The sequence below is a fragment of the Halichoeres trimaculatus genome, unplaced genomic scaffold (assembly GCF_033239565.1).
Source record: "Halichoeres trimaculatus isolate MK-OKI-2021-1 unplaced genomic scaffold, fHalTri1.1 fHalTri1_scaffold_14, whole genome shotgun sequence".
Lineage (NCBI taxonomy): Eukaryota > Metazoa > Chordata > Actinopteri > Labriformes > Labridae > Halichoeres > Halichoeres trimaculatus.
In genome coordinates this window covers 16,255,747-16,273,577 of record NW_027437192.1, presented here as the reverse complement: position 1 = coordinate 16,273,577, position 17,831 = coordinate 16,255,747, and the positions used below count along the sequence as shown (strand labels likewise).

Below are 17,831 nucleotides of genomic sequence, written 5' to 3'. Positions count from 1 at the left end.
GGGAGACAGGAGGGAGAGAGATCATTAAATATGGTCTGGGGTTAAGTGAGAGGCACATTAGGACTGTGCTTAAATCACAGACAACGAGCTGCAGTCGACACAACAGCACTATGGACGCACATTCTGCTGATTGACGTCCGGTTTGATGGGGAGAGAGGAGGTGCAGACACATGAGAGATAGAGAGGGAGTGTGTTTGCACAATGCACATACATCGGAGGGGAGTAGGTGTCTGATATTAAAGCAACTTATCTTGCTCTTCCCTCTGGGTGGAGCGGGAGAAGGAGAGGAGAAGAGGGAGCTCAGCTCCCAGTTTCAACCTCACTGCAATCTCAGTCAATTACACAAGTCCCATAATTCAATTCGGCGAAACAAGGAGGTTGCACGAGATTTCTAATTTCATTTAAGAACATTTATCCAAACAAATTAGACAAGTTGCAACATTAGAAAAGAAGCCGGCGGAGTGGAGGCGAGCGCTCTGCGGCTCGTGTGTGCAGATGCAGAAAGCGAAAAGGCAGTAAAAGCAGGCAGCAGCTGTGACGGATAGCGACGGAGGACAAACTGTAATGTGGCTAATATCTCCAGGCAGGGCGGCGTTACTGTACAGCAGCTGCCTGCAGCCGCCGAGTGCTAATGTTTTATTTTGTCTTTGAAAGTGCCAGGCTCGTTTTTCATCACCATCACTGTCAATGAAGCGTTATTCATTGTGGAGCTAAGCCCTCTCACTCGCTCAGCTATCTCAGCTAACCCGGCAATGAACTCCTAAATCACTGCAGACTAGGATTTGAATATTTCACCACATAATTGGAGCTTTAACCTAATCTAGGGGCGCGGGAGCTCCTCTTCTGTTTCCGACGAGGAGGACTCAAAAAGCGCATCAGGATCCAATCGCTTGTAATAATGAGGAACTTCTCACAGTCTGTGAGCAAGCATAATTACTGCTGATCCAGATTAAGGCTTTATCTGAGGCCCGACTGCCACTCCAACAAACAGCAAACACTGGCTTATATCACAACCAGGGAGCAAGATTTTTGCTATTATGTCCTCCTGTTTTCAGCCGCCTCAATGCAGACTGTTTACTTTGTGAAAATCAGGAAGTCTTGAGGGAGAGGGAACGGGATGAGGGTGGAGTGGGGAGGGTTTTCAGTGATTAGGAGCTTTGTGTCGGCGTTGAAAAGAGAAAAATAAAGAGTTATGGAGACGGAGGCTTACTGTACATTGAAGCGACAGCAGCAGCTGCACACAGAGGAGAGCAAGTCGCTGCACTGTGTGACAATTTGCTCCAATTTAGCACTCGTACACATCTCCGCTCTGAGAGTTTATTGTCAGTGACTGAATGATTTTTATCACTGCAACAAGAGAGACATTACTGCACATTATGGCTGCACAGCAGGTTTGTTTATCTCACTACAAACAGTGTTTTACATGACTGACAGGTGTCATGAGATTTCCAAAACTAGCACCGCCAAATCTTTAAATGTGCACCTCCGCCTCCTGCTCCCAAACACTCCCTCTGTGTCAATCATCCCTGACTGTAATCTATATGTAAGTCATCTCTAAAAACAAACACATTAGACTGTCAGCTCCCCGCGCAATGCCGCCATGCCGCCATGCCGACGTGTCAATCAAAGCGTCGTATCTCTGCTCTTGATCAAACCAGCAGCCGTCGTGCAGCTTTAACCGCCCGCCTGTCAAAACATGATGACAATCAGCCCAACATTGGTTTTACAGTGCCGCTGACTCGCTCTGGAGGATTTCTCGACACTTGTTTGACCTACAACTTTTGCACCGAGTCATGACGAGTGCAGACGCATCCCTCAGGGGGGGAGGAGGGCCTGCTGTCACTCAGAGTGTGTCCTTCTGCAGGGTCGGCAGCTTTGAGACAGGACAAAGCGATGGCTTGATGTGTCCAACTGACGAGATTCTTCCTCAAGGACCTGCGAGGATTAGATTCCCCTCCATATCTGGCCTTTCATGGGTTGTTAGTTTAGAGCAGGGTTTGAGGGTTTGGGGGAGGTTCAGGGACGCTGCAGACCTTGACGTCTGCTGGGAGATGACAGGGGGAATAAAGCTCTCTCAAACTCTGACAAGCATTCACACCGCCCGGCTTAGCCCAGCAGGGGACGGATCCACTGGTTCAACATGTGATTTTGATTCATGGAAGCAGATAATGACATAAGTTGGATTAGCTGAATTTATTCCACTTTCCAGACATGTTAGAAACCCGGAGGCTGGAGCTGGCGTCTGCCTCCAGCAGACTGATGGGCAGCTGTCTGCTTGCAAACATTCCCCTGATGATGTTTCTCTGTTTGCAGCTGCATCATCTTCCAGTCCTGACAGCTCGCTTTTAACTTCTCCTCTTGCTGTTGCAGCGTATGAAACTGGGGAAAACAAACACAGCTACTGTCTGAAACCTGTCTCAGCAGAGGCAGCCGGGAGTCATGATGTGTTAGCTGCACAGGACTAACATAAGGCATGATTTTTATTGTCTTCCCATCACGCTTAATGTCCAATCAATAGCTATTGTGAGCAGCAGAAGAAGAAGTGTCTGCGAGGATTTGCCTGGACAGTCAGCTGCATTAGAGAGGGATTTAGAGTACAGTACAACAGATTGATAATCATTACCAGCTCTGGGAGTGTATGAGCAGATCAAAGGAGCGTACAGCATCGTGTGCAGGGCAGGGTCATAGAGTTAAAGACGCACTGATGCTCTCATTATGATGTTCATGATGACGCCTCAATAATAATAACATCCTGTCAAGTCAGGAACAATAGAAAGTATCTCAACCTAAAGATCTCAATAAGAAACATATGTGTGCCACTAATTTGAGTTTGACAAAGTTCAAATAAAACAGCTCCAGAAAGAGATGAGGATGACAAAATTCACCCAAACCTTTTATTGATCCACTCTAAGTTGCAGAAAGCTCTGTTTTCCCTCCACAGCAGGACAGTGAACTCACCGTGGTGTATTTGCCAAGCTGGCAGAGGGAGGGGAAGGTTTCTTGATGGGCTTTACGGATCTTGTCAATGATGGTCTCCAGCTCTGCTGTCAGCTCGTAGCTCTCTGCCAGCTCCGGCTTCGGGCTCTCCTTCTTCTTCTTATTCCGGTCATTTCGAACAGCTGAAGGAGAACAAAGGATTAGGATTAGCGTCAACAAGGACTTGCAGACAGATGACTTGATAGTGGGTGTTGAGGGGCTGAGAGGAAATTATCGACAATTAGAGGAAGCACTTTGCTGTTTTTAAGCAGTTTTGGTGACTTTTAGTGGATGTAGAAGCTGTGAAGTGAGAAGCCCTGCATGAGGACAGACAGTTTTTTTAGTATCAGCTCAGACTCTGTCTGCTCAGTGCTGCTGGCAAAGTTTCAAAAGACAGAAAACAAACTACCTGTGAAAATCAAGTGATTCATGAACAGACTGTAAATCTTTATGGACAAATTATCTCTACCATGTTAGTTTTAGAGCTGTTTGGTAAATTTATGCAGTAAGGACTGAAATGTACAGATAGCAACATTCACTAAAGGTTTGAACAAAGACAAACTAAAGTCAGGAGTTAAGTCTTAAGGCTCCACACACCTGAGTAAAGAGCCATTAACAGTTTGGGATCAACGATGACAAACTTAAGTGTGTCTGCAATCTTGCAATAGAGGTGGGACAGTTTTAAAAGCAAAACAAGAGCTAAACTTCCACAGATCATAGTGGTTACTTAAGCAAGACTTTTAATAATTAACCTCATAGCATAATTGTCCAGAAACATAACATTTTAAATAACAATACAAATAAATAAAGAAACATAAAAACTGTTTGTTATATTTTCTGGAAACTTTGAGATATGACTAAGGCTAATGAAATATTACAGAGTGTTATTTTATTTTGGGCATTATACTGTCCCACTGATGCCCTCGGTAGTAGATTTATAAGAGTTACAGCTACAACAAATTCCTATTTCTTTCACGCTGGTATTTTAGAAAACTCTCATTCCAGCTTCTATCTGAAACACTTCATTTTAGCTGCTGTCTCTTTAAGGCTTCCTGCTCCAACACCCCCCTTCCTTCTGATTGGCCAGCCTTCTGGAGGCCTGTCAGGCCTTCATGGACTGCCTGCAAAAGAGGTTCTTGGTTGGATTCTTGAGGATGGACAGTGAAAAGGTGTTTTGCTCAGAATAATCCTCTGCATGTTGAATCCTTTTTCAAAACTCCAAACCAGACGTGTGCCTCAGGAGACAGCCCAACATGCAGCAGCTACAAAGCTCAGGTTGTTGTTTGTGTTTTGTGTACAGTGCACCAAGAGAGACTCAGTCCTCAGAGTCCTGGGCTTCATTAGGTGTACATCTTTGAAGTCCGTCACAGCGGGAGACTCACACAAACAGACATGTTTTAATACTCAGAACACAGCATGATCATCCAAACATCACACGACTCTGATCAGCTGCTCATACAGCTTTAAATAACACGGGGAGGAGGGGAGCTCATAGTGAGCACTGAGACACCTGAGGGACATAAAAGTCACAACCTCTGTCTTAGTTTACAGTAGAGCCTTTAATAATCACATATGAGAGCTCCTCTGTGCTGCACTAAGACTTGGGCAGAGAGGAGACTGGCACAGTGTGGGTTTGGATTCACACCTTGTATAGATACACAGAAGGTGTGAATGCTGTGTAGATATAGAAAAGGTCACAAAAAAAGGTGAGAAAGCTTTTCTTTCACTTGGCCTCACTCATGCTTTGGAAGAGCACACCTGCAACAAACAGGGTTCACTTTAACCATAAATATATCATGTTAGAGAAAAGTTGAGTAGCACATCTTGTATTAACTACAAATAACTCATTTTACAGCACACTATTTGCTGATGACCTGCTGATTTATCAGTCTGCTGGTCTGACCGTGCAGTGAGTTGCTAGGCGCCACCCTGTTTGCCTATGGCCTATGCAGCAGCTCTCTCTTCTTTGTCCATTTCTTGTATTTTTTTTTCGTCTCTTTTTTGTAATCTTTGTATTTGGAATGGATCATTACCTTATACGGCTCATTTGTTGGTCATGGACACCAAACTTTTTGTGGCTTCAGCGATATTTTTACTACTTTTTCTCCTGTTTTTGTCTGTAGATCCTACATGTAACCATGGCTGCTTTGTTTACATGTGAACTCAGCTGTTAGCAGCCTGTAGCATGTCAATGCTATCTGGTGTACGGCCTGATGTCTTCCCACAAGGTGAGGAGAAGGAGGTGAGGACGACGTGCTGGTTCTCAGGTGTGAGCTAAGAAGTGACGACATGGACCTGTCCTTACATCCATCGTAATTGGGAACATAAGATCTATCTCCAATAAGATGGACGAGCTAGCTGTGCTAACCCAGCAACAGAGGGAATACCAGAGGGCACAGTAGCATCATGCTATTTACAGACATGACTAACAGAGCTAACATCAGACACCAACGTCACATTGGAAGAGTGCTGTGAGCAGACAGGATCCAGGAGACAGAGATGGAGCATGACTGAAGAAGCTCAGTCCTGGACCCTGTGGAGGTGGAGGCTGGCTGAACTGGAGAATGATGGACAAGCTGTCATCATCTATTTTCTTATGGACCTTTTTGCACTTTCTATACACTTTCTTACTTTTGTTTTCTTGATTGCTGCTGTGACTTCAATTTCGTTGTACTTTTTACAATGACGATAAAGTTCTATTCTATTCTTCAATCCACGAACTGTAATCGCTGACCATCATTAACTGAGCTGTGATTTGAGACATTATTCCACATGTTGGCTGTACTTCATGTGAAAGATCTCCTGACACCAATGCCAACATCTGGCACTTCTTTCGAATATTAAAATTATGACCACCAAAGGTAAAACCTGTGAAGTGATAATGATTAAATTCAAAATATTACAGTTAAATATTGCAAAATCCTGGTCAGATTTTAAAAGTCATAGATACAAGAAAGCCCCAAACCTTTTCCATATAGGCAGAAGCTACCTTTGCTTTTCTACCTGAATGCAGAAACAGGTATACTTGGTTGAACCTAGTTTTGTCCAATAACCCTGCAAATAAACAATTTCAAATTGTTTGTGTTTTCACATTATTTTTCTGACAGTTGGTATTTTTGAGAGGGTGGTTAGTTAAAATAAAAACCTGAGAACAGAAGCACAAAGGAGCAGACTGACAGTGGACGGACTCTACACGCCTAGAGACATGCCGCCCACCTCCATTTGTCACTCATCTGAAATTGAGAAGTCTTTTCAAAGCATCAAGAAAATTTACTGAACGGAAAACCAAGATGTTTGCTAAATGCAGGACTTTTAGAAAATAAGTGACTAAAACTGTGAGGAAAACCAACAAATAGGAATTAAGTTTCAGACATGTCTTGCTGTGTGCTGTCTGTTTATAACTCATGTGTGATGTGAAGGGCTGAAGATGGAAAGTAAGAGGTCATTGAAAGTGTAAATCTAGTGAAGTAAAAATACAGTTTCAGCACGAGCTAAGCAGGTCAGTGTGCAAGAGCAGGGTTTGGAGGACTGAACTTCAAAATCAAAAACAAATCTCTAGTAATAACTACAAGACAATAAAGTCAATTCCCCGTTTAAGAGCAGTTAAAGATCAAAGTGTTTCATCATTAATGTAATTTTTGTTTATGCATCATTTAGACTTCCTGGAAAAAACACTTTCTCATTCTGTGCAATGAAGAATGACAATTAAGTTTGGTTTGCTGCATCTGTAGTATAGAAGTATTTTTTATCCAGTCACCTTACAATGACATATTTCAGGGTACAGACACTTACACAACAGTAGCAAAATACTCATTTAAGCCTTGCCTACTTTTAACAAAACACAAGCTACCAGTTTCCAAAATATATGGAAAAAAACATCAACAGAGAAATCATTAATATTTAAAATTTAAAAGAGAAAGCTCAACCCTCCAGTTAAAGCAAATGTTCTCCACCTCCCCCTTTCATTTTCACATATATTCTGTAGCTGATGTACCTGTGTGCATTAGTGCACCAGCCCTCTGTTTTTTTCCTGACTCCTCACAGCTTTTAGATCCTCTGCAGCCGGTTTTCCAAAATAAAAACGGTCACACTGATATGAAAAAAAAGGCTGAGCTGCTGTTTGCCACTCTGCTCAGAACCGTTTGAACTTCCTGCCTGAGAACAACAACAACATTCATACACATATTTGCAAAGCTGTTCTCATATCCTGGTTTACTCTTATATATATATATATATATATATATATATATATATATATACATATATATATATATATATATATATATATATATATATATATATATATATATATATATATATATATATATATATATATATATATATACACACCTCATTTGCAGCATTTGAGCTACAAGTCCAATATGAACAGTTAATTGTCTTTTATTTACATGATGCAGATTTGGTCCCAAATTAAAAGCTGACTTTCAACTTTTCAAGACAGTATAAGGAAACAAATTCCAGAGCTTCACATTAAATTAGAAAAGCACTCAGAGAGCACAGACCTCCGCCAAGCATGTTGTGATTGTGACAGAACACTTTAGTCCTACTTTGATGTTATACTACCTTTTAGCAGACTGTCTGCTACAATTTAGTGTTAGTTGCAGGTCTGTATGATACTTTGTTACCTGACAGTAACTAAAAATGATGACCCAGTATATATTTCATATTCTGGATCTTATGTTCAGAATATAGGCAGGATCTGGATTGTACTTTTACATCTGTCAGAAATTATTGTGACCTTGTCTTGTATTGTTTTGCAAAGCAATCTGACCATTTATCATGGAGTTATATTCACATACGGTGAAAACGGCCCTATCTCACAATAATAAAGAATCCTTTAAAAAAAATCCTGGATCAAGACATTGTTCCAGTTCACCTCCAAAATTTAATCACTTCTTCCTTATCCTGTTTTAAACATTTTCTGAAAATTTCATCAAGATCCACTGGTAACTTTTTGAGTTATGTTGTTCAAAGACAAACAAACTTTCCCCAAAACAAAAATAAATCATCTTAATGCGTCAGAATCTAAACACGCCCCTCATAGAGCTCGTAGGGCTGAGGTCCTCTTAAAACATCTCAGAATGTATTACAGACTCAACTAGTCCCAGGCCAAATCCATCCCATCCAGAGAGTCCATATGCTGTGGATTCATGTTTCATTTTGATTTATATAGGACAAAAACACCCCCACCTTACATCTCATGCTCTGTATACATATCAGCGGATCATCTTAATGCATCAACTAGAAGGAGGAGTCAATAAAATCCCTGTTTCAGAGATTTAGACTGAGTGTTTTGGTCCGCTGTGGCCTCATTCTGATTTCTGTCACTGCTGAGAGGCGGCAGCTCTGTGCTGACGTTAATCACTCCATACATCCTGACCTACATCTCCGTCCTGTATGTGCATTAAACCTAATTCTATATATCTTTACTGTCAGCTTCCTCAACTGTGATCAGACAATCAGTGATGCAGATTTTAATGGGGGACATGTTCATTATGATTCATTAGAGCACAGGGGAATGATACAAACACTAAGAATGGCTACAGCGATGACAGAGTTAGGAAATAGAGCAGCTGACGTCTGACTTCAGAGGCTTGTAATGCTTCATATGCAACTGAAATTATCCTCAAAATCTGTAACGACACCCAGTAAACTGATCTGTGTCACCTTGTCAGTCAGCGTGGTTTATGGTGTCAAAGTGGGGGCAGTGGGAGGAGCTTAGCTGACGGCTGATAGATACCTGAGACTTGTTCAAGCTGCTTCTCCACACAGAAAATCTGCTTTCTGACACGCTGCAGATCCTTACGGTGAATCCAGACGAAACCAGTTTGCTCCCAGTATCAGCTTTTAACACAAATCAACTATACTTTCAAAATAAAAGTCAGAAAACACTTCTTGTAAATATATAAAGCCTCAAAACTCAAAGATAGATGCATCAGCATTTTGATTGCTTGGGAAATATTATGATAAATGTGTTGTCTATAAATTTAAAAGTGAGGTATTAGTTGGTTAATATCTCACACATGTTTATGATACTGTTACAGACATATCATTGATTTTTAAAGTTTAGCTCCTGAGAAGTGAGATATCCTGCATCTGCACTCTCCCAGCTGAGAGCACTGCTTGCAAAACAACGACCAGGAGGCATCAGGTAAACAAAACACAGTGGGGGTTGATGCAACACCATGCATCCTAAAACTTCTTACGTCTGGCAGTGTTTTACCCTCAGTGCAGCAGGGAGAGAACTACTTGTAGGATCTGTAAAGTAGACTTTGCTAGTCATGGGAGCACATCGGCAATACACGAGTGTGATATCTTCATCTTTTCCTCTGCCTCCTGCTCTGACATGGAACAGTGGAGTAGAGATCTACTTCTTTGACACACTATCCACTTCATGCACCACAACTTAGTCCTCTTTCATTCACACAAGTTATGTTAAAAGCTGTGACAAAATGTACCTTAAATTAACATTTTAAAGGCATTTTTTTAGTTAAATATTAAAGGTTCCATATTGTGCAAAAATCACTTTACTAAGTCTTTTAGTGAAATTTGTGGGTCTTTGGCTTTCCTCCCAGACCACAAAATGTGACATTTAATGACAAAAACTGTACTTAGTAGAGCTTGTAAATGTAAAATCCTGACCTAAAACGAGCTGTTTGGATTTTGGGGATTTGCCGACATCAAGGATTCCCTTTTTTGACCAATCAGGAGCAAGTCTGACCTGATTGGTCCACCGGGGCAGATACCCCCGAACCCCCTTCCCGCCCACTCCTCTCCCTGCTGCGGGGGGGAATGCCAAAGTTGGAAGAGCCATCACTGCTTTGTTTTTGGCTGTAAACAGCCACATTGTTCCATGCACAAGCTTCCAATCTCAGAAGAAGACAAGACTGAGTGGCTGGAGTTCATTTATCAAGGAAATGTGCCAGCTACACTCAGTAAAACTGTGCATGTGTGGGCTAGTCACTTCACGGCCGACTGCTTTTCCAACTTTGGTCAGTACAACAGAGGGCTAGCGAATAGACTGGTCCTGAATCCAGGCGCATTACCAACCATCCACCAACAAACCTCAGACCCTGGAAATGTGAGTATTTTAAATGCTGTGTGCTGTGGAGCAGATGTAAGAGCTTTTCCTCAGTGTCCCCCCTGTATCTGTGTTAGCTTCAAGATGCTAACTTTAGCTATGGTTAGCCTGTTTTAGCTTGTAATGTTATGGTAAACAAGCTTCACTGTTTTCTAAACATTGTGCACTCGGAGCTTGTGAGCTAAACTGCAGGAAAGGAGCATAGTATGGGACCTTTAAATTCAAAGCTTTAAAGCTTAGTGAAACCCTTTAGTGATTGTGCAATTTATATTCTGATCAATGAATAGTTTAATCAAGGTCTGGTTGACTACTAAGTAGCTTGTACTTATCAGTCAACATATCGTACAATGCAACAGAAACATGGGCCAATGATGATTTTCTTGCTTCTTTCCCTTATCTGAAAAAATAAAGGTTTTCTGTGTATCGAAAGAAAGTTTTGACATTAAGTGTGATGTCTAAAGAGGTCTTCAGTAATCTAGGTCATGTTCATTCAAAGACAGACCGGTTGCGGTTATGAAAATAGGACATGCTGGGATAGATTTCCAATAATCGCAGGCATAAAAAAATACTTCACATCAAAAAATACTGAAGTACAGCAATACATGGCAAAGTCAAGCACTCTTCTTTTACTTTTCCATGAACAAAGTCTCATAATGTGAAAAAGGTGTCATAAACTGACCCAAAAGTAAGCCTCTAAAATTTGTGGAAAAAAGTAGGGAGTCATCAGTATAAATGTCCTTAAAAAAATCTAATTGAGCTGGGAACTTTTTCTTTGGTCTACCCATTCCTCAGACTTGTGAGCCTAATTCAATTGAGGGTATAAAAAAATTAAAGGTTTTAATGCTAAATAATGATAAATAATAACCACTAACATAGGATGAAAATCATCTGAACATGTGCCTTCTGTCCTCACTTTCATATCAAAGCAAAACGACCTTTAAACCCTTTAAAAGACACCCTTCTCTTCACCCAGAGCTCTAAGTAATCTAAATAAAGCTCAACGTGAACAACTAAAACTGACAGTCATGATAGTGATGTTAAGTTCAGCTAAGGAGGGCAATGAACCTGTCTCTTAGCACGAGAAAAACACCCCAAACACTTTCTCCATGTAGAGAGGTGGGTTGAGGAGTTAAGGAAGGATGGTAAACAATCTGTCCTGTGTGTCTTGTGTCAAAGTGAGGTGACAAATAGTGTCGGGGGTTGTGGTCCACGCAGAGGCTGGAGAGCCAGGAGATGTGATTTAGGAAGACAGGGACGTGGCGAATGCACCCTCTCAACCCCCCACTCACCCACCGCAATCAATTTCCACTGCACTCTGAGCAAATTACTGCAAGCATGAGCAGTTACATCCAAATGATGCATCAGACAAGAAGCCGTGAAAACATACAGCGTTTTAATGTCCACAGAGTGAGCAGAGGGAACCATGCAACGCAGGGAGCATCATATTTACTGCATTTACTCACTGTGATCGCTGCTCCCCACTGCTCCCCACTGCTCCCCACTGCTCCCCACTGCTCCTCGCTTTCATAGTTTACTGATTTATTAGTGCCTGTTTGGCTTTGGGACTTCAATATAGGAGGAGATGCAAGTGTGTTTTTTTAGGAGCCTGATTAAGGAAGTCTATTTTTCAATGAGTCAGTATTTGCATGCTGGAGATGACAATGCAAAGAAAATACACACTGATGAGCTTTTTTTTGGGGGGGGGGGGGGGGGGGGGGGGGGGGTTGGAGCTGCTCACAAAGTGCTTTACACTTTCAACACATAACATCGCACACACACTTCTTTGCCCTTTGGATATCTATCTTATTTCTGTAACCTAAAGGCTTAAAGAGAGGTTATTATGCTTTTTTTAAGGGTTTGTGAAGTCTCTACGGTTTCCCAACAATAATTTTGAATGATTTACAGCTCAAAAAAATCCCCATTTGTCTCACCCTGTTGTTTTTAGAAAACCTATATTTCACCCTCTGTCTGAAATGCTTTGTTTTTGGCTTCTTTCTCTTTAAAGCTTCCTGCTCCACAAACCCCCTTCACCCTGATTGGCTGGCGCTCTGAGGGCCTGTCAGGGGCAAAGCTACTAGCAGACCTTAGAGAACAGATTCAGGGATTTCTACTATATATGAATATGTGTCATTTAAAAATCGGCACTTTTATTATAAACATCCCACACTGTTACTTTAAATCCATGTTTCAAATGTGGGTAAGTGTAATGATAGTAACTTTCACAGTTGGTAAATAATTATTATTTCTTTTTTTGGAAATTCTTCTTTTTTTTGTAGTAATTCATTTTTTTAATCTACTATACTATAAATAAAATAAAAAAAAGTGACTAACTGGTGTTGACATGCATTGCATTTTAGTGATACAGAAATACCAATGTGAATACTGCCACAATTACTAAGATTATAACACCCAGTGTCACAGGTAGGGATGGGTACCGAATAAGGTACTTTTAGAGGTACTGACTGAATTTTGTCCGTAGTAGTGAGAACCATATGACTTAAAATCAAACTATACCATGTTACCTATGCTGGACATGAGCACAGCATTGAAAGTTTATGTATTGAGAATTAAATATGTTAAATTGAAAAAATGTTGAGATTTTATATTAATAAAATTAATATTTAGCACCATATAAACACAAACAAAACTTTTGAAAATTGGTATCATTAAGTACCAACACTGATTGCCAGGAACCATTGGTACCGTCATGTTTCAAATCTGAAAAGTATCAATCCCTAAGCAAAGGTAGAGAGGAAATCCTGGGCCTGAATGTGTGTGTGTGTGTGTGTGTGTGTGTGTGTGTGTGTGTGTGTTTACTACGTGTCTGTACACGGCCTCTCAGTCAGGCTGTGAGTGAGCTGTTGTGAATGAGAGAGCTCTCTTCTGGAGAGCTCTCCTGAGTGTTTGAGGAGGAGATGACGGGTCATTGAGTGGAGCTCAGACACACTGTTGAACACACTCCTCACTGCGCTGCTTTCAAAGACACTCATCGCCTCCTCTTTGAGTCAATGAGCAGAGTCTAACCCTTTGTCTTTTCTCCTCCTTTTTATTAATTTCCCCAGCCTCCTCTCCCCCGGTTTCCATTTATACCTGGAGGTGCTGCGACTCAGCGTTAGTCAGTGTACACAGTTTTAGAAACCATTGGCGTACCATCTGTAGGCATCCGAGCTCTGCACAGCGACTATTTGAGCAAACAGATGCAGAGGTGAATAAACACCATCTATCCACAGCCCACGTGGTGCAGCTGGGCCCACTGCCACAGCACTGAACACTAACCAGGTGGGTGTAGAACAACTGTAATCATTTATTGCTGCTACCTAAATGTTGAGTATGAGCTAATGGTACTGATGAGGAGGGGCAACACCACGACCAGGAGGAGGGTGTCAGATGGGTAACCTACATTGTAAAAATCTGACCTTGAGGCACATTGAAGTGATAAAATTAGATTGTTTCATGATGGCCTCAGCTTTCCCACGCTGATGAGACTGAAAAACAGAGCAAAACAACAGTACGGGGCAAAGGGCTTCTAGCTAAAGACACTGACTCATGTGCAGATCAATACTGTGCTTGATTTAAAGGAATCCTCTCTTTGTACATAGGTAGTTATGAGGATCTCTATCTCCTCCTCAGTTATCTCTGGACACAGGCTTTGCACAGTGTGTGATTAATTGTGGTTTTTTTTTAAATGTTGAAAATCAAGCTTATTCATAGTTTTTAGTCATGTAAGAAAACAGGAAGAGGGATGAAGACCTCTGTAAATTGTCCTTATTTTTAAAAATGGTTTAGTTTGGAGGATGAGGAAGAGCAGGGGGTTTGTTTTAGCAGTGTGTTCTCCATAAGGAAGGATTTGACCACTTCATGTCACAGATGTTATTATTTTACATTATAGATGAACCACCACCTTATTAAATTACTTTGTCATGATTTCCACATCTTTCAGTTGCTGTTCGTAGAGTAAAGACAGTTAATGGCAGTAATTTTCAGCACTTAGCCTGTTCTAAAACAAGCCAGCTTCACTTTGCCTCCCCTTGAGAAAAAAAACAGCCCATATTAGCCAATCAGATTGAAGCAAGGCTCATTGTTTAATGGTCGATGCATCATTAAAATTTTTTTTGAGGGAGGCTACATGAAATCTGGCATCCAACCAGTCACAACTGTTACAAAAAACCCCACAATCTATGCAACTGGTTTCCTGTGACCAGCTAGCCTACACAACAGCATAGCTTGCAAGTCAGAGACTGAATGGAGTTGGGGACCTTGAGTTTAGTAGTCTTGCGTGTGCTTCTGTACAAAAGGCTCTTTGGAGAAAGAAATCAAATGTTGTAGAAACTCTTCAGCCTCTGGAACACGTCTTTTTAGCTGCTGCCTCTTTAAGACATCTCACCCACACGCCCCCTTCTCTCTGATTGGTCAGCCCTCTGGAGGCCTGAATTACTTTCTTTATAGCTGTGTTTAAATTATAGGAAAGCAGAACACTCTTTCTTTAAAAATATATCTTACAATTGCAACAAAATAATGACAAAACTTAAGTAACTAACTTCAGTTTCAACTTATAGTTAAAGGGGACATATTGTGCTTGTTTCTCCTTTTCACTATGCCAGACTAGGATGCCTGTAAAGCATTTCTGCCCTCCGTACAAGTCATGTAGTTCCTTCATTGCCCAACAATAGAGTTCTCAATATCCTCAGTTTAGGCCATTCCGAAGATCTCGTTGAAACGCTCCGTTTCGAGAATGACCTCCAGTAACCTCGCAACATCACAGCCCTTTGTGCTCTGATTGGTCAGTTCTATCAGAGGGGCAGAGGGGGTGGAGCCAGGGGGCGGTTTTTGCAGCATGGCAGTATTTACAAAATCGCCACACTGAATGGAGCAGACCGAGCGAGTTTGCTGTTTGCCAAAACTTCACCGTAAGGCATTGATAGCACTAATAAAATGGCAGAGTGTAGGATACGTCCTTTGTACTGGACCCCGAGTCAGACCCAGATGGTTCTGCAGCTCAGGAGGAAGAAAATCCACCTTGACACAGATCATCTCAGGACGCTTCAGTGCGGTGAGTCAAACTGGTACTGTAACATGTATAGTTTATACGTTTATACTCGGCTCTTGGTGGGTGTATCCCTTTGGTTGTGTGACTAACTGACATCACAGAGGAGGATCTGCTTTATCAGATTACTCCAATAAAAAGAAAGGATCCTCGTGCCGTCACGAAGGTCGAAATCTCGCGGCCAATGTCAATGACCTATTTTCAGAGGCATCAAATCTTGTTTTAGGATATCAGAAAAAATACAATATCTCATTTTATGAAAATTCAGGAGGTTAAAGGTCTTGTTTTCAAATTTATTATATTATATGCAAGTATCAAATCAGGGATCAACATGATATGTCCCCTTTAAAGGAGAACAGAGCTGGTGCAACAGGCCACAGATATTTGGGGGGGGGGTTATGTCCTTGAGCACAGTGCATGTATAAGTGGGGACTGAGTTTTAGATAAGGTGACAAAGAAAATCCTTATGAACTTATGAGTCTATGTGGCTTCAGTGTTTGAAAATGTGATTAGGGAGGAAAATTAATCTAAACTAGCCAAAAGAGATGCAATAAAGATGAATGATATCATTTAGGTTAAGATTGTGAAGGAGTTATTGGACTTTTCTCATTCGTTGTTATCTGAGGCTTTTTAGCGCCTTTATTGTAAGAAGATGAGACAGCAGGAGGAGCAGGAAACTGGGAAGAGAGTGGAGAGTGACACGCTGTGAAGAGTTGCAGGTCAGATTTTAACCTGGGACACCTGCTCGAGGACTACAGCCCAAACATGGTGCACATGATTCTGCCACTGAGCAAAACCAGAGACACGTATTTCCTTTAAAAGCATCCTTTTGTTGGTTGGTACAAATAAAGACAAACAGCTTAATAAATTACCATCTTGCTCATTTTACTCAAACTCTTCATTTTGCTGTATCATCACATGACTTCACTCGCAACTCGAGGCTCATGGAATCAAACAAACAAACACACACACACGCAATCAGATGTCTGACGGTCTTCCTCCTCTTCCTTTTATGCTGCAGATCCATCAGATAAAAAACACAACTTCAGCACCTATATCTGTATGAGACTTATGATTGCTTACTTCAGAAATCATACAAAGGCAGGACTTGTGTAATGATGCATCGATCCAAACTAGCTGGAGCTGCAGCACATAAACACACACACACTCACAGACACAATCACACTCACTTTAACAATGCTCCCTTTGTGCTCTCCTCTGGGTCCTTCAGTTATCTCCAGAGGCACATGATAGCACGAGTGTGGTGTTCAGGAGCAGATGTTCATTTCTGACTCAGGCTGCAGACTGAGCTCTCAACACCCTCATTATGAAATCAGGACGACCACAATGACAAGGGCTCAGGTGATTTACAGCCTGTGGTCAACAGTTACGTTTCATCTCTTCAGAAAAGATTGGCTTCAGTCTAATTGATTACCACTTCAAATGTTACAACCCTGTTATGGTTAGCGACAGTTTTACTGCTTTGTCGTCTTTGCTCTCATGCTCTCTGTTCTATCTGTTTGTAGATGCTTTCTCTCTCTTCTTTTGCAGCCTTCAGTTAATGATATTAGTGTAGACGGTATGTATCACAAGTTTTTATACTTTTCCATTTATTCATTCATCTTCTACAGCTTGTCCTTTTCAGGGTTGTGGGTGGCTGGAGCCTATCCCAGCTGTCTTTGGGCGAGAGGCGGGGTACATCCTGGGCAATCACAGCGGTAACATCCAGAGACAGGCAACCTTTCACTCACACTCACACTTGTGGACAATTCAGAGTCACCAATTAACCTAATGAACATGTTTTTGGACTGCGGGAAGAAGCCGGGGTACCCAGAGAGAACCCACGCATGCACAGGGAGAACATGCAAACTCCACACAGAAAAGCCCACCTTCACTGAATCAGAATTTGAACTGGTGACCTTCCTGCTGTGAGGCAATAGCGCTAACCACTGCACCGCTGTGCAGCCCTAGTATTTTTCCACTGAATGTCAAAAACAAATGGGACTTTATGGAGCACATTTCTGGAAAGTATCTAAGTTTAAAAAATTAGAACAAGTTTCTTTGTTTTTATGTTTGATACAGGCACAGGGACAGGACAACATGTTCCTGTTTGTAATTTATACCAAAGGCCTGATATTAAAAAGCCATAAATATCCTGGCTTTAACTGGTGATAAATGCCATTAGGAGATTAATCAATGGAATTCAACCAAAGTTAGGCACACAGACTCTGCATACAAAATACAGAGTGACGTACTGATCAGATTTTTGTGACTTTAGCCTGGAGTGACCAGGTGCTTATAAGCCACACGTGGAACAAGGAGTGTGTTTATGTCAGACAATGTGTGACAATGTGGGACATGTTACCACAATGCTGAAATAAAAGCTATTTTTTTAAAATAAGATCCATCTAACCATCAAACATTAATATTTCTATTGAGACCCAGCTAATATGAATATTTGGCTGCACACAGTATGCACATTTGTGTTTTTTTTTTTTGACTCGCTGGGAATCACCCTGCACTGATTTCGACCTTAAATAAACATGTTCCCAGCTCCTTTTTCTCTGATGAGTTTCATGTTCTTCCACCAAAATCTCCATTCTGGTGTCTGGGGCTTCTGCCTTTGGTTTTCGTGTCAAAGTGTGGCGGTATCGAGGATGCAGGTGACAGGCTGATGAACTCCTGACGGCACATGCACGTTGATATTGA

General features: G+C 41.5%; 1 protein-coding gene across 3 annotated transcripts in view; it reads right to left on the bottom strand.

Annotated features, from left to right (window-relative positions):
- Positions 1-17,831, bottom strand: part of LOC141802745 (retinoic acid receptor alpha-A-like) — a 246,419-nt gene that overhangs the window by 36,471 nt on the left and 192,117 nt on the right. For all 3 annotated transcript variants that reach the window (XM_074686452.1, XM_074686451.1, XM_074686453.1), the window contains one exon: positions 2,959-3,119. In XM_074686452.1, coding sequence (XP_074542553.1) covers positions 2,959-3,119 — 161 coding nt within the window. The remainder of the gene's footprint in view (positions 1-2,958; positions 3,120-17,831) is intronic.